Source organism: Ornithodoros turicata, chromosome 4 (assembly GCF_037126465.1).
Source record: "Ornithodoros turicata isolate Travis chromosome 4, ASM3712646v1, whole genome shotgun sequence".
Lineage (NCBI taxonomy): Eukaryota > Metazoa > Arthropoda > Arachnida > Ixodida > Argasidae > Ornithodoros > Ornithodoros turicata.
The window spans coordinates 53,430,757-53,446,341 of NC_088204.1; the positions used below are offsets into that span (position 1 = coordinate 53,430,757).

The window sequence follows — 15,585 nt, forward strand, 5'->3', positions numbered from 1 at the left end:
CCTTGCTTATAGCCAATGAAGATCTACCGAAGGCGATACGATCAGACCCTATTGCGAGCCCTTCGAGGCCATCTATTGACAGAAGTGCAAGGAAGTTTATGCGGCTCCCACCGGATGTATCCCGTTTGAAACCAGTAAAAATAATCTTTCAAAAATGAACGCGTAAGTATCCACTGTTAAAAATATATCTCCCAGAATATACGCTTAAAAATAAACGCACAAACATAATCGCCGAAATATCCCCGTTTAAATATAAACGCTAAGGAACCCACGGTTAAGAATATATATCGTTAAAAATAAATCGTTTCAGAATCCCCCCAAATCCACCCTACAGTTGCTAGAGTCATGTGGTATGGCACAAATCAAGGTGAACTGCAAGCAAGGGGCTTAACCTAACCTCACAGGACCAAACTAGCCTAAACTATCCCAAACTGGGTGTATCCCGTTTGAAACCATTAAAAATAACCTTACAAAAGTAAACGCGTAAGTACCCACTCTTAAAAATATATCTCCCAGAATATACGCTTAAAAATCAACGCACATAAATAATCCCCGAAATATCCCCGTTTAAATAAAAACGCTAAGGAATCCACGGTTAAGAATATATCGTTAAAAATAAATCGTTTCAGAATCCCCCCAAATCCACTCTACAGTTGCTAGAGTCATGTGGTATGGCCCAAATCAAGGTAAACTGCAAGCAAGGGGTTTAAACTAACCTCACAGGGCCAAACTAGCCTAAACTATCCCAAACTAACCGAATCCAAATAAACTAACCTAACATAACCTGATCTAACCTGGCGCAAATTGTAATCAGTCCGCCTCCGTGCTAGATGGTGAGGGAATTTTGAAATAGTTTATTTTTAATTGTGAATTCTTAAACGGTGATCTCTAAGCGGGGATAGTAAGCGGTTTATTTTAGGAGAGATATTTTTAACCATGTATTTTTTAAGCGGATTATTCTTGAATGTTTTATTCTTAAGCGTTTATTCTTAATGGTGGATTCCCCTCCCCCCCCGCTCCCACCAATTAGAACTCTGGTAAATATCCATCATCGAGGCATAATTACTTACCTGGTTCAGGATACGCAACTTTCGCTTCTGAATTACGGCGGCGATGCGCTCCATGTTCAAATGCGAATGATCGCTTGCCAGACCTGTTACAATCTTCATCATTCTGTAGAAGACAAAACATATGTAGAACTGACGCTACAGATCAATTCGTATCGTGCGGTGCCCAGAAGTTCAAGCGAGAAGTGGATGCCGACCCTGCATACCCGTGTGGGAAGCGCCAAGCTGCCTACCCACATACGGAAAATGTGTGCGGGAAACTCTCGCCGCAAAGCGGAATAAATGCCTAAAAGAGATAGGGCGCAGACTAACTGGTGCATGAAGATGAAGGAACGAATAACCGAGAGACACGGGACACCAAGACAAGCACAAGAGTTCTCAGACACAGTAATGATTTAATAACACCAAGCCTCCTAAATACCTAATAACTCCCGGAGGGGAGGGACAGGGATAAAGGATGGCCTATTTTTGTTGTTTTATGTTTTCGTAGACATTATTTTCTAATATATTGTTACTATACGTTGGATGTATTGTAATTGTTCCTTACACCTGATAAGGTTATTCATGGCTGCGACGCCGTCCTTGCAACAGCCCTCATAGTGTGGACACGCCCCCCTGTTCCCCTTCTACTTAAAGGTACTGTAAAGCAGTAGACAAGCATGATATGCTGGTGATGTGACTAGAGACTTTGTTGCTTCTAAATACCATATGCGGAACCATACGATCGACAACGCGCTATAAGTATTTTTAATTTGCCATGAAAAACGCGGCGTAGTGGAGCGGTGCGACGCCTGGTGTCAAACAACCCCCTGTACAGCGGGCAACACTGAAAATTGGTATTACACACTATTACATCGGAACTTCGTTATTTTAGTAACCATATTATTACTTTCCCTCTTTACCTGCGCATTCTGAAACCCCTGTTAACAGTGTTTTTTGCGAAGTAACCCAGCGCTGGCCACTATTCGAGGCTCTTCCTGCTTCTCTACTGCGCCTGCGCGCTCCTTCTGTTCGCGGCCTCTTTCGAACGAACAAACTCTCCCTGTGAACCTCTGTGAACAAACAAGTCCCGACGCTGTCTGGCTTCTTGAACGTCTGACACATTTTCTTCTTTTTTTTTTTTTCAAGGCATTTCATTTCAGTTCGCTTATCCGTTTATCCTCAGATGTGGTCATGTGGATCGTTGTGTGAATTGCAGGGACGGATTTTATGGTGGATCGTTATGTCGGGCCCAGTGTTATACGCAGGCAATGTGGTTGCCGCCGTATGTGGCAGGAGTACGGAATCATTTCGAATACCTCGTACAGTGTTGCCCGTAATCTTTAATTGTAATTTTCTAATTAATTGCACCGTCGATTGGAATGAAACTTGCACGTTTTTTGTCCTGGTAGCTTGGACTGTCGAATAGCCACACTAAATGACATTTGATCGGTGCTGCTTTACAGTACCTTTAACCCTCTACTTAAAAAGACTGCCGCGACAGATGTCCGGATGTATTGAAACATGTTCTGATTAACATTTTCTCTTGACGTAAAGAGCTGTCTTTGTATTGTTCTGGTTTTATATGACTTGTGTTCCACCCTGTATGCGAAACGAGTGTTTGGTTATCGGCATGAACATCGATCACTGGCCAGGATTGTCAGTTAGTGTTCGTCTGGCAGGTAAGTAACAGTGGCAGGTAAGTAACACAAACGTCAGTTTACTAATCGACATTTATTTAATTGGTCGTCTGACAGGGGTATAAGATGAGTAGCAAATCGTAAAACTCACATGTCCTTCACGTGAAATAGTCTGCTTTTCTCTGCGTTTTCGAAGATGAAGTAGAAACACGTTCGCGAACTTTCGATGAAGCGTGCTGTTATCTGAAAATGTTAAATAGGATGCCATACAAAAAATTATGGCAGGATCAGGTGGCACACAAGCGACAAATAGGAAATACAAATTTTATTCACCGCTGTACACAAAGGGTCTTTCGCCTCAACCAGGTATTTCCGCAGTGGAGACACAGATGAACTCGTCAAGTAATCTTGGAGGATAATCAAGGCAGCAATGTCTTGTAAATTCTAAGAAAGGAACGCAAAATCTTGACATGGATCCATTAGTGGAACGTCAGCGCGTCATCACCGTCAGGTTTGGTTTGCAAGTAAAATCCTATCAACTGGCTAATTTTGTAAGAACGAACGCTCGTTCGAACCCTGAAGAGTTTGTGGGGGTGCAAGTTTTTACAAACTCACTGACCTCGACCGTGTGTACTTCCACATAGCTAAGTCTGACAATTTAACCATCACACGTTGCATATGGGTACTCCAACTGATTCCGAACTTGATTTGACACGTGAACGCCAGGTGACAACACTCCTACGCATGTTACCTGTACCATAGGGCCCCTGAATGCAACGTAGACAACGCCGTGTCCTACAATATCGGACGGATATTTCACAACCATGTCCACCCCCGCAGCAAGCGGAGGAACTGTATCTTGCCAGGGTCGAATGAATGGGGTCCTGGATCCCTGGGAAAACAATGGCGGTTTCACTTTCTTTTTTTTTTTTCCAGAGGTGTGATCCTCATGTCCCTTTCTGGTCGTTTTTTTTTGCTTTGGAAAGAGACGTTGATAGACGAAAGACAGAATTTCTAGTAAGGCTGCATCTTTGTACGATTTACCTTGCGGATAATCTTCAGTTCCATAGGTTCTATAGCCGTGAACAGTTCAGTCGCCGTCACGTTGCCAGTAACTACGATGCAGAGGTTTTCTGGGCGATAGAAGGCTCGGTGATACGTTCGAACCTGTATGTCAAGCACGTCTATAGAAAATCAAATTTAGACGAAAAACCAGCGTTGCCTTTTTATTGGTGGTGCTCCCACGCAGCTGTTTAAGTAGGCCTCCTGTTTCGTAATGGTAGCCACAGCCTTCTGGGAACATCACACGAAGCAAATGTAACATGCATCGGCTGTCCGCTGTGTTCTCCCTGGCCTGCATTTCGCAGAATACCACTCCAGCATTTTCTCCTTCTCCGTTGATATGGTGGACCTCTGTGATATACGCCGCTTCCTGGGAGCGCAAGAATAATTACTACATTTCGTAACATGTGTACCGATGTATTGTTTCATGTAAAAGCAAGGCGTGTTTTTAAAGGACCATGAACGTATATTTTTTTTACCGCGTGATATGAGCGTACTATTTTCAGCAACCGTCATGCGAAATGTTACCTTTGGAACGTGCAGAAAATTACTTTACAAGAACGCGCTGTGGCGGCGATATCTCCCTCCTACTCCCGGCATGTTCTGACGTCAGATCATCGGATAACTTTTATTGTCGAGGGACGTCTGCTATAGCACGGGAGCAAAGCGACCGGTCGACTGTTCCGCGTGAGACGCGGGACGTGCGGCGTCAAATACAACCACAAACGGAAAAGAGAGAGAGAGAGAAGAAAAAGAAAGACCGTGCACACCTTACTATTGGACGGGTGACGTAATGTCGCAGACTAGCAGCCAAAGGAAATATCTTTTCTTACCCGCTAAACTGAAAGCTCTCTTGCGCACTAGTATCGCGCGCTGCGTCCCAGGGCTTGTAATCGTGACTTTTATTCGTCCTACTGCATCTTTTCCCATCGCTTCCATGTTCTTTAAGATGATGAGGTTTGGGCACCACGGTCCTATGGTGCATGACAATGCAACCAAGACTGCTCTTGGATATGAACCACAAGGAACGCTAGACGCAGTAACCATTTTTCCGCTTTCCCCCACTTGTGCTGCGCGAGCGACTCTTTCTGGGATACATGTAGAACTCTCATAATATATAGAAACTAGAGATGGGACGAATCCAGAATTTTTCGAATCCGAATCCGAATCTAAGGAAGGTTCTGCGAATCCCCGAGTCTTACGAATCTTGAAGCTTTCGAATCCTTTCTTTAAAAAAGAGTTTAAAACGCCAAAAAACGCCAAAAAAAACTTATACTGAAAAGTGTTTTGAAACAGAATATGATGCATTTGTTTAATGAACAACAAATTAAATAATAGTTGAGTTTCGGGAGAAAATATACCCACGTAGTTGTTCTCAAACGTAATCTATTTAACATATTGTTCAACGACTACAAGAAGTACATAAATTCGCGTAGTCTGAATGATTTCCATAAAACTAAGCAACAGTTGAAAGCAACACCATATTACTTTAAAACTTGTAATGTAACAGTTCCTACCTGAACTCTTTTAGTCCAGAGCAATGTAAACAGAGAAACAAGAAAACACCCGTTGTAATATATCCGTGGATTCGAAAGATTCGATTCGCCGTTTTGGGCACTGGGATTCGGATTCCCGGATCTCGAATCCCTGCCTAGAATTCGTGGATTCGAGGTTTCGCGGATTCGGTTGGCACATCCCTAATAGAAACTAAGGTGACGGGTAGGGACATCCCAGTAACTGAGCTCCCGTGACATCTACGTGACATCTGCGGTAACCCGAACCTACCACGAACAAACATCTCTTACAAGCTCTGTACGGCGTTCTCATATGTCGCAGTAGTAGTCTTATACCCTAAACGCACTGTCGCACACAGTCTGGATCGGCGCTGAATCTTTGTCGCCATAATCCCGCTGGACACACAGAGCCGTCCACACTTCACGTTCGTGATCCAGGTTTTCATTTGACGTCGTCTGGCGAGAGCTTGGCACAATACCAGCTCAGGTTTCAAATAAGGAAACATTGACTCATGATGTCTGCCTGAATAAAATTCACATCAAACCGATTATTTTAGCTATTTCGACATTTATCCACGTTGTTTTCTTCGTGCGGGCCGCCGCCATCTTGCCAAACCAGAACCAATAGTGCGAGTAGGCGACGGTGAACGGGAGACACTGCGCCTGCACCTATCCTCCTGGAGGTGTGTAATCACGTTCGCGAATGGGGCACAAGTGCCTCGTTGTTTATCTTTGTCACTGAGACCCGCTTTGGCCTCACCCGAGGGCTATCGCGATCGCTGTCTAATCACGATTGCTAGCGAGCGATGTGGACCGTGTGTTCGGGGTGTTACACTGCACAATGCCCATTGCTCATCAAATAGAAAGCAATCCATGCACATGGGATGATAGCAGACAAGACGAACGCGCTTTACACATGAAGCCAAGAGGAAAAGCATGACTTTCACTTGGATATTAGGAATGCAGAGACGGAGTGGCGTTCGTGTGTTGAAGGGTCATGCAACACCGCCCACAGACAAAGAATATCGAACATCCAATATCTCACGCGAAATAGTGGCGCAGTTTGACTGCTACTGGATGGAGTACACGACAAGAACAGACGCCGGATGTTGAGAGTATGTAGGAATTCCCTGTTTCGAAAAAGGCGAAAACGGCATTCCCTACAGCATCAATCAGAGCCTTGAGAAAAGGGATGCTGCGGCGGTGCGTGCGTCAGGACGGCGCCTCTCTTCTCTAATGGCGAAATCGGGTGGTCATTTCGTGGCAACTTTTCTTCTTTTTGCCAGATCACGGGCAGTCATGTTCGGTTGCCCAAAGCGAAGCAGTCGCGTATGTTTAGCGCTTTTCGAGCGCCTGAAATTTGCCAGCCAGCACTTTTTTCGCCTGGTCTCGAAACGATCGAGCAGCTGGTTGCCCAGCTATATTCGGTGTCGTCACATCCGCACTGCAACGGTGGCGCGTACTCTGATTGGCCCGCACGTCGAAGTTCACGTGGCTTAGCAGACGACGGAACCCGAAGACGGGCGACCGTTGTGCCCCAAGGGTGATCCATGTGGCTAAAACTGCTATATTCCTGGCCCTCATGTTCGGGTGGCAATGGTCACGTGATGCAGCTCGGGCGCCAACCTAGCAGTTTTCGAGCGCTAGGCCGTGTTTCTATGAAATTCGACCCACTTTCGACCCGAATTCGACGTAAGTGAGGACGACTCACTCCTCCTGTGACGTGGCGCTGATCTCGTTATCGTAGGGCTTGCACAGTTGCGGGAGCGGCACTGTTCGTTAAAGGAACTGTAAAGTGAAATTTGACCCCCCCCCCCTTTGTTGCTGTGTCTGATCGGAGTACTCCTGTCACGTGATACTAAGTAACACACGATGAACTTATGACCGGCTACTAATTATCAACAACACTCCTTTAAGAATCACAAGAACTACTGGAACAATTCTTTAAGATATTGAAAAAACAGTATCCCAAAATACTGTCAGCGCCCTCTGTTTGCTCTCCTCCCAACCATATATCGCACGGCGTGAAGTGCGTCTGGCGAGGTTTGTGTATGCAAAAAGTTCATTTCCTGCCGAAACTGTATAGAACTTGACCTGACAGCGATGGCAGGCATCCACTGTAATATTCGAGGATACACCAAGTGTGTCCTTTCGACAAGGGACGTTATGTACCACAAGATTCCAACGGATAACGCGCGGAAACGAAGTGGTCGCAAGCGCTTGGTCAAGCATTCGTGACCCACGCCGTATTTGCTGAGACCATTTCTCTGACGAGTCGTACGAAATGGTAGCAGCGGACGGTCGAAAACATCTCAAACGGACCGCAATCCCTACAACAGTGTTTCTCCTTGCGACGTCTGACCATGCGAACACCAGTGGAGGTATGTACCGTTACACAGGAATAATACATGTATAGATATAGCTCATTTCAAATTCAGATTGATCTTTGCGATGCCTACGCTACGCAATGTACCAAACGGAACATCCTGGGGAGCCCTGAGCTCTCGCGGGAGAATGTAAGTGTGAGATACTCACCGTATTCTTCATTTACATCAGCGACACAGGCTTCCATCGTGACTGACAGGAAAGTAAAAATCGGAAGTAAAACCATGCGAGCGGATGATTTACAGTCAACACCTCTCAACCTTTATCGAGTGATGATTTCAACGCCTAATGTCCATACACCCTCATGCTCACAGGTATAGGACAAGCGCTTGTTTTGTTCAACGTTTTAACTTCTACATTCCTTGCAGGTGCATGATATGACAATATCTTCACCTCTGGTGGAACCAGCTGTTGAGTCATTCCGGGAATCTGAAGACAACAGTTTTGAATAGTACATTGCCTGCTGACATAAGTTCGCCGATACTAAATACTATTCTAATTTGTAGTGTTGTTCTGCTTCACCAGACCAGAAGTAGTACATCAAATTCTGAAATCCGCTATTAGAACTGTTTGAGAAATGCAAGAACTTACTGTGCATCCACAAAGTTGGCACAGATGAAAGATAGTGGGTACGCACAGAAAGTGGACACGCGTCACGCTTCACAAAGCAAAACCTGAGTGCCCAAGTGAACATATTTTATCTTGGAAACGTCAGCCAGGGGTGAATAAGATGGCCGCAGGGAGCATCTTGTTCTCTGGCACAACCCTTTTCAGTGGGGCCAGTGCAGCAAAGGTGAGTTCATAGTCTGTTATGTTTGCACAGATTGAAATACCTTGTAGTTGTTGACCAGGTTCTCTAGTTACTCGAGTGGAATAATATTTAAGTGATCTCAGTAGTATGTATAGGGTGAGAAACTACAGGGGGTCCACTCAGCAACCTGGACCCCTGACCCCTGCCCTGAGCCCTGCGCGTATTTTTCCCCGCGCGGCGCGTGTGCGGAGGGTTGTCCGCGTGCTTATCGGCTGGGCGAGGGCTGCGTGCGCGCTTACCCTCTCACATTTTTCAACCTGGGCCGACTTCTTTCGACATTTTTGAGCCTTGTCCAACTTTTTTCGCGAGTTTTTCGTGTGCGCGACAGGCGGCGCTCGGGTGAAGGCGCTTACCGGTGGGCGGTGCGTGGCCGGAGGGCTGCGTGCGCGCTTATCCTTCAACGTGGGCCGACTTCTTTCGTAATTTTTCAATCTGTGCCGACTTCAATCATAATTTTTTTTCTAGCTACAACAGGTGTGCAGTAGGCTGTTCACATGCAAAGGATAGCCATACACAAAAGTACAAGTGAAAATATATTTATTAAAGTCATTAGTGTCAGAAATTATGTTATGGCTCTGCGTGAATGGGATAACCTTAGCCAAAAATCTGAAGCAGAAGAAACACAATACACGTAACAAAGAATATACTTATTGCAGGTACGATACAATAGCATTGAATAGCTATCACAAATCAAACACAATATTTTTATCAACTGTAATCACAAGTTTTCAATGAATCAGAAGGGATAGCACATTTAATCAAAGATGTTCTTAATCATTACGATTACAATCAAAATTACAAGTTTTATTATAAAAATTCTGAGACGTGAGAACATGATAGATGTAAGTAATTTCGAGCACAATAGCTAAGTTTAATATTCCAATATGACATAATTAATCAGTTTCTTATGAAGTGAATAGTGCAGACATAAGGAAATAATTCGAATCAACACATAGCATTAATATAGAACCAATCATCCAACATGTAGGGAAATAATAGTTACACCATATCAAAACAAGAAACGATCACCACATTTAATCAAAGAAGATATTCTTAATCAATATGATTATAAACAAAATTATAAGTTGTGTTATAAAAAGTCTACTATTCCTATAGGTGAGAACCATCAATGCAATAGCGGGAAGTTCTGATAGTTGTATGTAATTAACTGTGAACAGCAGAGACCCTGGAAGACTATGGGACACGAACGCAAGAGGAAATAAAATCTATATCACTACAAAGAAGTTATTCTTACTCAAAACAACATAGTAATCTATCATTCAGAAAATCAGAAGAAAAAATCAAACTCATCAGAAAATGAAATGAACTTAAAAATGAACTTCACCACATAGCACGCTCCTAGCCAACAAACAGAACTAATGATATCTGCCCTGATTTGTTGAAGACGGGAGGCGTACACCTGTTTTGTGACAGTTATGAACATTTTCGAGTGCAATAGGGAATCTAAGTTGATTATTCCAACATTACACAATTAACCAATTTATTATTAAGTGAACAGCATAGACGTAAGGAAATAACGAGAAACAAAACGATCAACAGCTAATAGAAAACCAAAACCCATCACTTCAATAAGAGGTACACAAAGGATTAATAATTGAAAAACAATCTATCAAAAACGTGAAACATGCACGCACTCAACTCTGAATAGCAGAGAAACACTCTAAACGGCGCATCTGCCAACAACAGACACATGCAGGAAAATAATTGAGAAATAATCTATCAAAACGATAAACATGCACGGATGAATAGCTGAAAAGCACTTTGATGCACATGATGAATTTAATACAGCACAGAGCTAACGCTGAATAGCAGAGAAACACCATCTGCCAACGTGTAAACAACAGACAAGAAAATATTATTGAAACAAGATCAACAGCTAATAGAGAGCCAAAATCCAACACGTAAACAACAGACACACGCAGGAAAATAATTGAAAAACAATCTATCAAAACGATAAACATGCACGGATGAATAGCAGAGAAAGGAAGTTCTGATAGCTGTATGTAATTAACTGTGAACAGCAGAGACCCTGGAAGACCACGGGACACGAACACAAGAGGAAACAAAATCTATAACACTACAAAGAAGATATTCTTAATCAAAACAACAGAGGAGGAGAATAATCTATCATTTTAAATATCATAAAATCATCATCGTAACTTAATCTAGTCGAACCCAATACAATTTTCATTGTAAGAGACACTACAAACCTTACTTTGTTCTATCAACGCAGAAAATATATTAAAAAATGAACTTCACCGCATAGCACGCTCCTAGCCAACAACCAGCTCTAATAATATCTGCCCTGATTTGTTGAAGACGGAAGGCGTACACCTGTTTTGTGACAGTTATGAACATTTCGAGCGCAATAGGGAATCTAAGTTGATTATTCCAACATTACACAATTCAACAATTTCTTATTAAGTGAACAGCATAGACGTAAGGAAATAACGAGAAACAACACAATCAACAGCTACAACTAATAGAGAGCCAAACCTGCGCACCGTCCAACACATAGAGAAATAATAGCTAATCAATCTATCAAAAGGAGAAATATTACAATATAGCACAGACTTAACGCTGAAGAACAGGGGAACACTCTAAGCGGCGACATGTACACAACAACAGAGGCAAATAATCTATCATTGAACCATCATAAAATCGACCAACATACAATTTTCATTCTAACAAACACTACGAACCTTGATTGAGGTATCCAAGACATAGAAAATGTGCACTGTTTTCATCTCGGTTTTCAATCATTTCCTCAAAGCTAGGAGACTTTATGTCTCTATCTATATGACCAAGCTCCCATGCTTTATCACTCAAAGGGTTGGGGGCTATATTCCTTCGTCCAGCAAACAGGACGTTCTAGAGGTCAGATAAGATAGTTCAAAGGCGATATATTTTATTGTCAGCGCAAATAGATGTGGGTATTATTCGCGGGGATCACTATCTTTTCGCATCCTTTCCTTGAAACGGAGATCTTTCGTCAAAGTGGTTGACAAGTCGAATAAGTTTGTACAGATTCGATATTGTTATTGAATATGTAGAGAAAGTCCAAATTATTAAATGGTAGCAACAATACTCAATCAAAAACGAGAAACAAATTTAATTACATCAATTTTTGTAATATCTTGCAACAGAAAGTTCTAATGAACCACACAGAAAACTCAAATGTGAAACACGACTCAGAATTATGAGGCATTCCCAACTCAGAGATTATTTTTACTTATCTCAATCGAGTGAACAATTGAAACAAATACGACACAATTAATACATCATGCATAGATAATGTCCAACTCATAGAATATCAGTCGAACCTGAAACAAAACAATAATTAATTCAGACAAATCATTTCTAAGCAAGCAGCGTGAATACACCGTAGAATCGGTAGAGAAACTTGTCATTTTCAATGAATAAACATGATCAACCAGTGGACTCAAGCGATAAACTGTGATGAAACCCCACTACCCCCCAACACCAACATCAAGTTAGGGAGGGATGGGCTCTAGTATGGCCTTGTGCATAGAATCATTGAAAGCGCATATTTTTTCTTACTCATCACACCTTTTTCTAAATCAATTTCCATAATTCTCATGGCATGTGGATATTAATAACATTCTAAAAAAATTAATCGATAAAATGAGCATAGATATGCTTTTAATTAAGTGTAGACGCGCACTTGAAAACAGAAGAGACAATTGTTCTACATTGAAAAGATGGACAGATTTTGTACTCGATACCATAAGTCATGGGAAGATGTGATAAAACACTGCTTCGAAAAGGAAGAGCCGCGAAACGATTCCATTATCGCTGCATTTCAATACGTCCTAGACATGGTCGTATTCGGAGATATGGTACAAACGACAGACCTCAAGATGCAAGAATTTATATGCCGAATCTACAATACTTATAAAAATATCTGCACATCAACGTCGGAAGGGCCACTGGGATTGATGGCAGAGTTTTTGAGATTTGCTAACGAAGAATTGAAATACACTAGACCAGATGTAATTGTAATCATTGCAATGGGCATTGCGTTCATCAAGAAAGCAGTCAGATCAAATTATCATATACCAGCGGTCTATATCGCACGATTCATTACAGATCTGTTGAAATTACACATGTCTGAGAGGGAAAGTACATAAAATCTTATCATGTGATATGTTCCACTACCACGGCAACGCAATTATTTTATTCTACCAGTCAATGATGTCAAATGAACAGAAGTTCAATATTGTTGTGCAAGGTCTGATGTATCATCATTTATTGAAACTCAACAAACATATCAATTGCGGTGAACCACCGGACGATTTTCATCTAATACTCTCTTGTACGCCATTCAAGAATCTTCATACAAAGAAAGGAAACATCAATAAGAGACTGTGCAAGTTCATCGCGAAAAAGTGCAAGTTGTTGAAGCAATACAAACACGGCGACAACATATCACCTGCGTTAATCAACGCTGGATTCAAGCGCCCAATAATCAGAATAAACTATTTAATGTCTTCAGAATTCATCAATGAAGACAACAAACGAAAACTTCAGAGTTTGGAATAGAATTGTAATTTATCGGAATAAACAAGCATATAATTGAAATAATAATTGTATTCTTTGTCATCATTGTAATGTATTCTACACATCGCGACGAAAACAGCTTATGATTAGATTGAAGATTGCAAAGGAGACGAATATTCCACACTGTGTGTAAGAATTCTCATATGGAATGAGACCTGACCATCAAATAGGTTTTACCCGACTACACTCTGTACAAGTTCAACATCCGAAGGATAGAATTGAAGGATCGGTCATTGAAATTTAGAGACATGATACATCAGTCTATGATTACAAAAAAGGATCACTAATCTCTTGTGAAAACTTATCATATTTCATGAATTAAATTCCACAGTGCATGTATACAGTCGACCCCCGTTTATCCGGACGGTGCCGTTCCCGGCGAAATCGTCCGGATACCGGGGCATCCGGATAAATGAAACGACCGAATAGAAACGTCCTACAGAGCAAGGTTTAATTAAAACACAGAAATCTCGTCAATGACAGCTGTTACATAGTAGTGTAGGCACTCGATTCCTGCAAACTTTTGCTAATTGCATGGAGTTGAGCCACGCTGTTGCGCTGCTCGAAGAATGTCAGTGCGGACGCAAAGTGTCAATGTCGGAGCCTTGTTTCTCACTGATGTCATCGGCACCGTCTTGCTGCACATCATCGGAGGCAACAGCAGCAATCACACCGTCATCAGTCATAGCTGCACACGCGTCATCATCCTTATCAACATCAACATAGTCAGAAATCGCAGCATCATGTACGGCAGTCGCAGTGAGCCTCTGCATCAGGGATCGCAGCTCAGCTAGGGGAATGTCTTCATCCGCCAACGGGCCGTAAGCAGCAGGCCCTCCGGTTGGAGTTTTCCCCTCTAGAACCGGACAGTACGTTGCTCGAGATATTTCCAAATGACTGGACTGGTCAACGTGACCCAACGCACACAAAGAGGAAAGGGGGTCATCGTCCACAGTTGTCTCCCCTACGGAGGAATGTAGGTCCCTGACGTGTAACGGGAACAACCCCAACACAGCGAAAAGGGTGACGAAGCGGGGTCAGCGTCTCCTCTTACTCACCGTAGTCCGGATAACTGAAGCTGGATTACAAGAATTTTCGACTTTCGTTCCCTGGAGTTCTTGTCCGAGTCCGGAAGCTGAAGTCCGGATAAACGAGAACAAAATACATGGAGGAAAATCCGTTCCCGTGCCTTTTGTCCGGATACCGCGGGATCCGGATAAATGAAGTCCGGATAAACGGGGGTCGACTGTATTTCTCAATCAGTTGGAATAGCCCAGACGTAGTAAAAGAAGAAGAAAAGGCGTCTTTGACAAGCAACCCGATTGGAGTGCGGAATAAATAAATAAATATTTTGTCCGTTTGTATGACTGGATAGGAAAAATGAGCCGTCCAAGATAGGGCAAAACGGGAAATAAGACAAGATAACTGATTGCGGCGGGATAAGTCAACGCGTTCGCGACACAGTGTCATCGACTTTTACAATCGCATTCGGGTTCAGTGCCTGCGAAGCCTTCGCGAAAAGCGAATCTATTATCAAATGCTGCGATGCAAATGGATGATTTTACAAGCATGGTGTGCAGGCGAAGTCTACATTTCTAATCACGTAATCTTCTAACACATGGCACACAAACGTATATGAAATAATTTCCGAGTGGCAATCAGATTTTGGGAGAAACGGATCACACAACCGCCATCAGAAATGGTTAACCAGTATACAATGAAGATGAGCATTATGCATAAACACAATGGAAGATATGTTATATTAATTATAATAAGCAGATCAGCGCAGGTCACACATAAACGTAGATCCAATTCACAACATATACCCGAGATTTCCTGTAGCCATACAGAAAAACTATCACATTATTTTAGTGTCATAGCATCCGGGCACGACAAATGGAAAGGCCATACTTTAATTTTATAAGTCTTTAGCTCATAACGTTGTAAAACGCAAATTCTACACTAAAGATCATTTTCTTCTTTAAAGGGACTATGAAACGATTTTTTTCTTGGTTTCGTTCGAAAGAAGACATTTTTCTGAGTCTAGAACCGAAATTTTACTTTCGTCGCGCGAGCGGATTTCTCGGGAGGAGCGGCGAAAAACGGAGCGGCGAAGGGAGGACAGCTGGCGCCGCGCCGTGACGAGCTGCCGATCGGAGACACAACGGGTAACTTGACGCGACCACGGCCGGCTCAGCAACACGTCATCGTGACGTGTTGCCGAGCCGAGAAATCCCGCCAGGAGCATGCGCCGTAAGATCCCGCGTATGCGTTCATCGGGAGATAAATCTCCATGACAGCAGCTTTCGCGCGATCGGCAGATTTCGGCAGTGGCGGCAGCCACAGCGCGAGCTCGCGGCATTACTTGCCATTGTGCAACACCGGTGACGTAACGGGGAACCGAAGAGTGGTCCGTACAGTTACACCATCGGCAGGGAAATATGCGCGGGAGAGGAGGAACGCGGAGGAGACATTTCCAGCGCGCGCTCCTCGCAGAGTGGAGCGATTTCGTCCGGAAAAATTTT

General features: G+C 43.0%; 1 protein-coding gene and 1 long non-coding RNA gene across 2 annotated transcripts in view; one reads left to right on the plus strand and one right to left on the minus strand.

Annotated features, from left to right (window-relative positions):
• LOC135393181 (uncharacterized) overlaps positions 1-15,585 on the plus strand; it is a 294,635-nt gene that overhangs the window by 96,066 nt on the left and 182,984 nt on the right. The gene's annotated exons all lie outside the window — the stretch shown is intronic.
• The window catches only part of LOC135391547 (uncharacterized protein C05D11.1-like), a 116,005-nt gene that overhangs the window by 85,081 nt on the left and 15,339 nt on the right, over positions 1-15,585 (minus strand). Inside the window, exons 4-9 of the mRNA XM_064621846.1 lie at positions 3,909-4,118; positions 3,731-3,853; positions 3,438-3,578; positions 3,020-3,130; positions 2,838-2,929; positions 1,071-1,173 (exon numbers count right to left, since the gene is read on the minus strand). Coding sequence (XP_064477916.1) covers positions 1,071-1,173; positions 2,838-2,929; positions 3,020-3,130; positions 3,438-3,578; positions 3,731-3,853; positions 3,909-4,118 — 780 coding nt within the window. The remainder of the gene's footprint in view (positions 1-1,070; positions 1,174-2,837; positions 2,930-3,019; positions 3,131-3,437; positions 3,579-3,730; positions 3,854-3,908; positions 4,119-15,585) is intronic.